This window comes from Zingiber officinale, chromosome 5A (assembly GCF_018446385.1).
Source record: "Zingiber officinale cultivar Zhangliang chromosome 5A, Zo_v1.1, whole genome shotgun sequence".
Classification (NCBI taxonomy): Eukaryota; Viridiplantae; Streptophyta; class Magnoliopsida; order Zingiberales; family Zingiberaceae; genus Zingiber; species Zingiber officinale.
Window position 1 is genome coordinate 137,659,957 of NC_055994.1, and position 10,370 is coordinate 137,670,326.

A 10,370-nucleotide genomic window follows, 5' to 3' on the forward strand; every position below is an offset into this window, starting at 1 on the left:
AGGAACATCACAAAATTATGTTGTTGATTACCGAAAATCAACAACACAATATTGTTGATTTTTAAAAAATAATAACTTTTAATTAAGATTAAACCACAAGAAGCGCAATATATCTTAGTCAAAAGTTATAGTCCCTTAAAATTTAAGTCACCAACACGTTGTTGCTGGTCTCTCAAAGATCAATAACACATTGTAGTAGCTATAAACTCGTAGCTGCTACAATTATAAGTTATCATCTATTAAAATCGAACTTGTAACGATAACAATTATGATTTCGTAGCTGCTACAATATATATACTAAGTAAATTTTAAGATGTCATAATTTTAGACTCATATTTAACTATGAAAAATAAAAAAAATAGTAAATGTCAGTTAAAGTTATATGCTCTCACAGTGTAAGTCAGCAACAATATTGTTGCTGGTTTCGAAAAATTAGCAACACAAAGACCAGCAACAATGTTATTGTTGACTTAAATTTTGAGAGTCATAAATTTTGACTGAGATTGAATCATGAGATGCATAATATATTAAATCGGAAATCTCTGAATGAGTTTCGATTTGATATATTATGCGTTCCGTGATTTAATCCCAGTCAAAAGTTATAATTTTTTTTAAAAAAATTAGCAATAATATTGCATTGTTGATTTCCGAAAATAAACTTTTCAAAGGTGTTACTAATTTTCGAAAATGGGCAACATGGAAATTCTTCTCAACCACATTTTTGTTTACCTTAGTTGTTGATTTCCGACATCAACAACATATGAAAATCAACACCATCTTCAAAAAGCTAATTTCCAAAAATCAGTAATATTGGGATACTTCGGAGCTAGAAGAGGGGGCGGACAAATAACTTCTCGCGCTTTGATAATGATGATTTACAACGGAATAGACTTGAAGTAAATTCTCAATGCTAACATAAGGATTTACTTGATATCCATCTCAAAAAAAGATAACTAATCAAAGGATCCACACAGTGCACACTCTCCACTATGAACACAAACTCCTTCTCGAAATAACCTGAGATGGAGAAATCTTATACAAGACTCTCACAAGTATATAATTCAAAACAAAAAATAAATACATGATAAATCAAATGAAAATTTTCTTACTTGATCTCTGCTAGCTTATGGATCCCTCTGGACCAATTGGAAAGTACTGGACCAATTGGAAAATACAACAATAAAGTGTATTCTTTCATTACCGTAACGTATAACACCTTATACAATATTGTTATAGTATTATAATAATTATGTAGTCATTGTTACACATTATATTAACTAATTGGATAATGATTTTTATTAATTTAAAATGATTTAAAATAAATAAATAAATTTGACGAAATTAATAAACAATATTTTAATATAATAATATTCTGAGTATAGCTATCATGATTAAAATAAAATAGTCAAAAAAAAAAATGGTAACAGGCTAACATCTGCCGAATAATTTACTACTTTTTGTATAGTTTCACCATATAGATTGTACGCTAGTTGCTCCATGAAACAAGTTAAGATTTCCAGAGAGACCATCTTAAGAAAGAGCTCCCCATTTGTTTTAAAAAGCTAGAACAAATCTCATTTTGTACAATTGAAGAACTAGAATTGACGGTGGCTTTTGTATAACCAAAATAAATCAATTGCAGGAGTAGACAACAAGCATACAGCATCAGTAATACCCGAATAGTGTTCAGTTTCATAATTAATAAAATTTTTCTCAATCTCAACAAGCTTCGATATCACCTTAAATAAAGTAGTTGTGGAAGCAACCTTTCCTCTGCCACTATCCTTCTTTTTGTTCCAGAAAAATGAATGGCTTAAGTTTCTGATACTAGAATAAGTATATTTAACTTTTGATGGGAAAACTCTCATTCCCGGCTCTCCTCTCAACTAGGATATCGAAACATGCAACACCAACCATGGAACTGGAAGGCTTTCTGTCTATGAATTTGATCTCTCTCCTGCTTTCTTTTGTAAGCATCAGTTGAATTGCATTTAGGTCCCTTCTGTGGATTTTGAGAGGGTTGTGCTCTTTATTCCTGCACCAATGAGGCGCCGCTTAAAGATCGGTAGAGCGATGAGCATATTCCTGCACTAATGCTCCAAAGAGAGAGGGATGCTCGACCAAGTTGGATGGTTTGTCAAATTCCTTTGCTAATCCTGATCATATTGGAAGGTCATGTTACTCAGGTTGAACAATACAAAAATTATGTGATGTGAAACATATTTCAGTGATCTCATCTCAAAAATACTACTAAGTTCAATATCACCAGTGTATTACTTCAGACAATTTAATTGATCCAAGTAGCTTAAAGATATATAACCAAGTATAGATCGCCTGAACATATTTACTTATCATGAAGGAATAATAACTTGAGAGGATATTGCTCATACTTGAGTTTACACTAACTAATATATATTAACCATCGCCTCCAATAAGCTCAAGTTAATTACACATGTTATTAATAGCCCACGTTTCCTAGTGAAGTTCTATCTTGTTTCTTTTTTCTATGAAAATACCAAAAAATACAAGTTTTTAGAAGTTGATGGAATATACATAAATTTTTGTTCAATTTACAGGATTTGATAGTTATAAGGAACTTGCAACAGGTTGTAAGAAGAATACCTGCATCAATGACTAAAACTCGATCGCAGTCCATCACTGTGGGTATTCTATGGGCAATGCTGATAATTGTACAAGAAGAAAAGTCTTCTCTGATGATTCTCTGAATAACAGCATCGGTCTGTGAATCAACCGAAGCTGTTGCTTCATCCATAAACAAGATACGGCTGCGCTTCAACATGACCCTCCCTAAGCAGAGAAGCTGCCTTTGCCCGACACTCCAATTCTCCCCATTATCAACCACTAAAATGCGAGCAGGAATAGATTAAAGTGGAGGTATGGTGTTAAGATTTGGAGTCAAGTAAGAACAAAGGATATACATACCTAAAGCATCAAGCTTCTCAGGTTTTGAAGACACTGATTCCTTCAGTTGGCAACGTTCCAGAGCCTGCACAGATCAATCACTACATGAGATACACATGCCTTGAACTATCTATCTTTGCGAGTATATAAGAGGATTTATACCTGCCATATCTCGTCATCAGAGTATAATCCAATTGGGTCGATATTGCTTCGGACTGTACCTTCAAAAAGTACGGGCTCCTGAGGGATAATGCCAAAGCGTGATCTGAGATCATGAAGTCCCAACTTACAAATGTCCACTTCATCTATAATTATCTGCCCCCTTGAAGGCTCTACTATACGAAATAAAGCTTGTATCAATGTCGATTTGCCGCTGCCTGTCCTTCCAACAACACCTATTTTCTCTCCCCCTCTAATGCTGATTGTGATGCCTTTGAGAACTAAAGGAGTGTCTGGACGATATCGGACCTGAATAGACAACATAAGCATTAACTTAATAAGGTCAAAATTAACTACAATCTGATAACAACAAAATGAGACATGAATTGAAGAACTATGAAAAGAAACTACAAAGATTCACATGATTGTTCATTTTTTTTTATAATCCTTTAATTCAGAAATTTAGCATTTCACAAAGATAAAACAGTGAACAAAATACCCAAAGATAAGGCTCCCGTATTAAATAGAAGGATACTCGAGATTTTTCCTTAAAATATTTATGTGAGTGTTACTATGTTTATCTTGATAATTTCAAGAAAGATAAAGAGACTAAGTATTAGCGTAACAATAACCTCTAGAGCTCTTATGTGTATATCTCCATGGGCTGGCCACTGTGGAGTTGGAAGACAATCTTTGATCCTCCAAACTGCCTCTGAGGGAATGTTGGTGAACTGCCTTATCCGTTCGACTGAAACCATGCGATTCTCTATAAAGCAACTGATCCAAATTGTCCAGAACACCACAGCATTCAGGGAGAGACCATAGGAGAGAGAGAGACCAACATATTCTGCATGGTACAAATACATCAATCTCATTCATTACTGACTGGAGGAAAGGGGTAGTTGATCTCTACAATGTTTATAGTAAAGTGAATTGACAGCAATAGTTTTGCAAATTTTACCGGCCCAACTTATGCTTCACCAACAATATTTACATAATATTGAAGCTTCAAAATGGGCAATATGTAAACAACCCTCGAGGAAAACTGAAAACAGACAAAAAAAAAAAAAGATTTCTCTTGAGATTTTTAAGTTTTACCTGGTTTGATGAAATTGCTAGGAAGCATGATCATGAGCAAAGCAGAAACAACAAGGACAAAACTTCCAATCAATTCTAAACGAAAACCAAGCCACTCGTTGGATCCATTGTTGTGAAAATCCATCCGTAAGCTCGAATCAACCCTAACCAAGTTTTCTTGACAAAACTCTCCCTCCTTTCTAAAGCAGCGAATTGTCGTAACTCCAAGAATGGACTCTGAGAAATGATGGATAACTGGTGCCTTTGTAATTGACTCGAGCCGAGTGAGTTCCCGAGATGTTGCCAGATAATAACCCTGTAGATAATGTTAATTGAAAGATTAAACAAAGGCCACTAAGTATCCCTATAGAACATACACTTAGAGGGTAAAGTGGAGTTGAAGCATGGTATACGTACCCTATACCAAATGTTCAGCCACATCAATGGAAGTATGAGAATGACTGTAGGCCATGCAACTTGACATGTTACAATGAGTATGCTAATCAGTGTAATGTACATTGACACAGTAAGCCCCAAAAAGAAGGGGAGGAAGAGATCGATATTAGTCTGGTCAGAAGATGCCTGGATTTTGCAACAGAAAAGTCCAGTGTTAACACCATAAATCAATAACACTAAGATACTATTTGCTTCTCACATTTTTGTCTCAACAATGTTTAACTGTTAACTATATAATATTTTACTACCACTTATCATATGTTAATTGGGTGAAGAATGTAGCCTTTTATTTAGGATAAAAAACAAGGATAATGATCTAAGTGAATGGAAGATAAGTATATACTACATTTAATTTTTCAAGATCAAGCAAGCTTAAGCAGAGTGAAATTAGAGGATAAGTAACCTCACCCGACTGAGAATTCTTCCAGAAGGAGTAGTGTCAAAGAATGACATTGGAGCATGCAGAATACTGTTGAGAATCTGTCTGAAAAATATTTGAGCTGTCTTGAGACCCAAGTATGCAATAAGAAAAGATCTGGCAGCAACAAGTAGCGCAGAAATTAATGCTATGATGACATAGACTTCGATGAATATAGACCCACGAAATGAAGCAGCCCTATCTTCTGATGTTTCATATGCCAACCAATAGTCACTTGACATTAGAGAGGTCTGCCACATTAATGCTATCAGAAGCACCAAAGCTGCTCCCCACCACCCCCAAGCTTGAGTTATGTACACCACATAGACATTCCAACTGACATGGCCAGTCTCACGCTCTTCTTCTTTTATAAGTTTAGAAGTTCCTTTCTTTTTCTCAGTCTTTGGCGAGATTATGGAACCATTTTCACCATTAGATTGCTCACGTTCCGGTGCATGTTGTTGGGTCCCTTGTTCCTCATGGTTTTCCTGTGAAAACCCACTTTTCTCTACAAGCTCCATCGAACTGTCATGAGCAGCAACTAGTGCAGCAAAGTTAGTGCCTGATTTTAGTACCTCATCATACTTTCCAGACTCTACAATTTGTCCATCTCGCATGACCTGTTTTTCAGATTAATATGACAATAGTGAAAAATAAGAAAAAAGGATAATTTATAGGATACAACATTTTCTTAAACAGTGTGTAAAGTGAACTCCTTTAGCTATAAGATAATGGTTCTAACCACTTAAGTTTATAGGATAGTAGCTACCCAATCAAATATATTAAGTCTTAAAGGAAGCCTTTATGGTGATGGTTGCCAGTGAAGCAAGAATATACATTAACATTTTAATCTAGAAAGTGTGTATATGTATGAGTTATGTAACACATAAGTATTTTAGAAGGAAAAGAAAAGGCAACCAAGTGAAATACTAACTGAATAGAAAAGTTTTGCCAAGAACTTTGAAACTGCAAGGAAAATAGCTACATCGAGAACTTATATGGAAATCATCATCTATGTAGAATAGAGCCTGCGAATCACACTTAATGCCAGTTTAGTCAGAGAGAAATAAGAAAGAAATTAGGATTTTAGCAGTATTTGGCTGGAAAAACAAAAAGAACCATCAAGATGCCCACGGGATGTTCCACAGAAAAAGTGCAAGGTCAGGATAAAAGAGTACCAGAATGAGATCAACGTTATGCAAGAAGTCCACTTGGTGGGTCACGAGCACAATAGTCTTGGATTTGAGGACGCCCCTGACACATTCCTGCAACCGCCCAATCATTTAGGGAAAGCGAGCAAAACAGCAAACACCTTGTGATTCGACGCAAGGAGATGATGAATCGATGAGGAAGAAAGGAGGCACCTTGAAGATCTCTGAGCCGGTCTGTGCATCGACGGCGCTGAAGACGTCGTCTAGGAGGTAGACGTCGGCGTCCTGATAGACAGCTCGGGCGAGCTGGATGCGCTGCTTCTGGCCGCCGCTGAGGTTGATGCCGCGCTCGCCGATCTCGGTCTGGTCGCCGAACTCCATCATCTCGAGGTCCTTCTGGAGGCAGCAGACGCGGATGACCTCCTCGTACCTCTTCCCGTCCATCGGCGCTCCGAACAGGATGTTGTCTTGGATGGTGCCGTTCTGGATCCATGACGTCTGCGCCACATACGCCGTGCTCCCGCACACCCTCACCTGCCATTGCCGATTGCATCGCCATAGTCACAAATCTCAAACCCCCGCAATTCCAAAATCAAGAATGTTAAAACAAATTTACTTTCAGTAAAAAACAACAAATAGTTAGATAAATCCAAAAAGTTATTCAGCAAAAAAACAGAAACTTTGGCTTTGATGTGGAGATCGTTTCTTCCGTGCCCACCACGGCGTCTGGCGATCGTTTCAAAGAGGTCTACCGCTCTTATACGCACTCAGTGACGCAAGGGGCATCGATGACGATAATGAATACCTCCCGAACAGAGTTGGTCAGACCAAATTTAAGCCTGTATGTTCTTCTAGAAGACTAGAACTCTTCGCTAAACCGATCATATACCCCAACTCTCTGCCGTTTTCACCTAATTATCTAGGGGACTTGTCAAATCGGCAAGGCCAATCGAGGGGCCACTGCCGTTCAAGCCAGGGACGATATACCTGTTCTAGTCCTTGACTTTAAAGTTTGATTTAACACACATCCATATAAAATTGTCGGCTTAATTATTTAGTAAAGAATGATCGGCGAGTAGAACGTTAAGATTCGTACCTTGCCGGTGATCTTGTTCATCTCGCCGAGGATGCAGGAGAGGAGGGAGGACTTGCCAGAACCGACGGTGCCGACGACGGCGGCCAGTTCGCCGCGTTGAATCCGCAGGTCGATCTGTTTCAGTGCGGCTGCGCTCTCGTCGGAGGCCTCGTCGTCCCACGAGAAAGCTCCGCCGGTGAGCTCGATGGCGACTCCGTCTTCGCTGCCGCAGGTGGCGGAGCGTTCGACTGCGGAGTCGTCGAGCTCGGCGCTGGTCATGAAGCTGTCGAGTCGCTGCAGCGAGATGACTGCCTGCGAGGCCGAGATGAGCGCCTGCGGGAAGTTGCGCATTGGCTCCTGCAGTATGCGGAAGAAGGAAGTGGCGGTGAAGACGAGACCAGCGTCGAGGGTGACGCCGCCGACGATGATGCACGTGGCGAAGACCAGTGCGGAGATGACCACCGGCGCGCTCCACAGTACGATGATGTTGCCGCAAACGGAGTACATGAACTTGGCGAGGAAGCCGTACTCGCCGTCGCGAAACTGGTTGATGCGCCGGTTGAAGTGCTCCTCCCAAGCTTGGAACTTGATGACGCGCATGTAGTTGAGCATCTCGTTGGTGGCCTTCATGCGCTTGTCGCGCATCCCCATTAGCTGAAACTGAAAGCGATTGTTGCGACGGGTGCCGAAGAGGACGAAGACCATGATGAAGGCGAGGCCGACGACGGCGGAGACGACGGAGGCGCCGAAGTAGATGGAGAGGAGGCTGAGCGCGGCGCCTACTTGGAGGGGCATGAGCCAGATGTAGTGGATTTGGAGCATCATGTCGGAGAGCTGCTGCGCGTCGACGGCCATGTAGTTGACGATCATGCCGACGCCATGGGACTGGCGGGCCGAGCAAGAGAGGCGGAGGCCCTTGCGGTAGAGGGAGGTGATGAGGGTGGAGCGGATTAGCATACCCATCTTCTGCGACTGGAAGTTGTATTGGTGTGAGCAGAGCACCTCCACGAACTTGGCCGCTAGAAGAATGGCGCAGAGGTAGTAGCCCTCGTACGGAGAGGAGCCCTGGCCGGAGGTGAAGTCAACGAAACGCTGGATGAGGCTGGGGCCGATGTACATCACGAAGAGGCGGACGATGGAGAGACCGGCGGTGAGGAGCAGGCGCGGCCAAAAGCATCGGAGAAGGGTGGTGCGGACCGGGTTGTCCGACCGGGTCGCGCCGTCCGGCCAATTCGACTTGAACAGTTGGAACATGCGCTCAGCCCGGTGCTCCGGTGACAACGTCGGCACGTCGGAGAGGTTGAGCGCCGAGCGATACCCCTTGTTAATCAACGGGTTCATCCACGCCCATGTCAGCTGGGAGAGAATAGAGGCAGTGGCGTAGGGCGTTACGTTGGTATTCTCCTCCCCTGCTGCCGCCGCCGACGACGACGGTCCCTCCGTCGTTGCAGCATCCTTGACATACACCCCGGTCGACCCTGAGATCGCGAAGACGAGCAGCGGGACGGCGGCCGCCAGAGCAACGAAGGAGACCACGTCGTCGACGGGAATCGCCGCGCCGCCGGCAATCCGTAGTCCGGCGGAAGAAGCGAAAAGAGCGGAGAGGAGGAAGGTCGCGGCCCAGAAGATGCGGAGCGTCGCAGGGTGAGCGGCCGCCCGGAACTTCTTTTCATGGGCAACAAGTGCGGCAGCGGCGAGGTGGGAGAGGAACTGGAGGAGCAGGAAGACCGACTCGGCCGCCAGCCACCGGGACCGCGGAAGAAGCGCGAGCGCGAAGGCGAGAAGCGCGGCGTAGCTGGCGGCGAGGATGACGGAGACGCCGAGGGCGAGTTTGAACCCCCAGCCGGTTTTAACCACCACGCGGTGCGGCTCCTCCGAAAGCAAGGGCTTCCTAGCGTCCTCCTCTCGGCCGCCATCCCCACGTCGCCGGCCGAACCGATACCACAACTTCTGCACCGAAAAAACAACCAAAACGAGGAGGAAGAAGGCGTCGATGGCCCCGCAGAGCACGCGCTGAGGACAAGGCGAGAGGAACACCACCCCGAGCCATCGGAAGAAGTCAGCCGCCGTCGTTGACTGCGATGGCTGAAGCACAAGCGACGACGGCGAGCACGATCGCGAGCCAATCCATGGCGGGATCGCAGAAAACATCGCCGATCGTCCGCGGGATCACGAAAGAACAAGAAAAAGAACCACCGGCGACACCGCCGCCGCTGTTTCCGATCCGAGCTCGTTCGCAGAATCAGAACGTGCGGCAATTACTCTGCTCCTCAGGCTCCTCTTGGCCAATGTCGCCCCATAAAAATACTACGAAAAATTAAATTAATTAAAAATAGTCCATGAAATCTCAGCGCTTCCGCCAGGCGCCAACTAGGACGGTAAATAAGTCAGAGTCTGGTATATTCAAACTTATCAATAAGCTGAATTTTACTTTTGAAGTGAGTATTTAAGTTTAGTTAGTTTTTTTTTTTTTTTTTTTTTTTATTAAAGCTTGAGTTTGTTTGAAGTTTGATTTGAACTTGATTTATTTAATTATTATCAAGCTTTTAATTTAAATTTGGTTTGAGTTTAACTTGAGTTTGACTCTTAATTTAAGTTTATTTGATTGTTTGAAATTTTTAGTTGTTTGATTGATTATTGAGCTTGATCATTTAAATTTATTTATTTTTTTAATTTTATTTTATTATTTATTTAACATATTGAAAAGAGTTTTATTAATGAATATAGTTCGTGAATATTATTCATGAACGTTGTTCGTTCAAGCTTGTTTATTTAGCTTAATGAACTGTTCAAGTTTGTTTGTTTAATTAATTTTATATATATTGAATAAACATAAATAAGCTCTTATCAAATCAAATATCAAATTTATTCACGAACGTTTGATTCATTTACAGTCCTACCGTCAACAGACGAAATTAATATAGAAGAGTTTTTAAAAAAAATAATATTAAAGAAAAAAACAATAAGAATATTTCATTTAATCTAATAATAATTTTTTTAAATCTAATTAAATTCAAAATAATGTGGCTAGTAAAATGGATCATGCTCATCCAAGTTACCTTTCACTTTCGGATTATACTAAAAATAAATTACAAGTTAATTCATAGCCAAT

The 10,370-nt window shown here is 41.5% G+C and overlaps 1 protein-coding gene across 2 annotated transcripts; it reads right to left on the reverse strand.

The window, feature by feature from the left end:
* Nucleotides 1-1,669: 1,669 nt before the first annotated feature.
* LOC121982048 (ABC transporter C family member 14-like) lies at nt 1,670-9,558 on the reverse strand. Of its 2 annotated transcripts, XM_042534905.1 has the most exons (11): nt 7,280-9,552; nt 6,397-6,717; nt 6,211-6,297; nt 5,023-5,652; nt 4,576-4,740; nt 4,180-4,474; nt 3,714-3,928; nt 3,085-3,390; nt 2,944-3,007; nt 2,623-2,862; nt 1,670-2,156 (listed from the first exon to the last, which is right to left on the reverse strand). In XM_042534905.1, exons 1-11 carry the CDS (start codon nt 9,407-9,409, stop codon nt 2,056-2,058), a joined length of 4,554 nt encoding a protein of 1,517 aa, XP_042390839.1. In that variant the 5' UTR covers nt 9,410-9,552; the 3' UTR covers nt 1,670-2,055. The 2 variants fall into 2 exon arrangements, with proteins under 2 accessions (XP_042390839.1, XP_042390840.1); XM_042534906.1 differs by lacking the exons at nt 1,670-2,156; nt 2,623-2,862; nt 2,944-3,007; nt 3,714-3,928 and having other exon boundaries at nt 3,334-3,390; nt 7,280-9,558.
* Between the last annotated feature and the right edge of the window lie 812 nt (nt 9,559-10,370).

Bases quoted from the DNA above. Each gene is read 5' to 3' on its own strand.
- LOC121982048 (XM_042534905.1), bottom strand. From the start codon at position 9,409: ATGTTTTCTGCGATCCCGCCATGGATTGGCTCGCGATCGTGCTCGCCG. The intron at 3,929-4,179 runs GTAAAACTTAAA...TGTACCATGCAG, and splicing joins TAGCAATTTCATCAAACCAG to AATATGTTGGTCTCTCTCTC. The intron at 3,008-3,084 runs GTATAAATCCTC...TGATCTGTGCAG, and splicing joins CTGATGACGAGATATGGCAG to GCTCTGGAACGTTGCCAACT.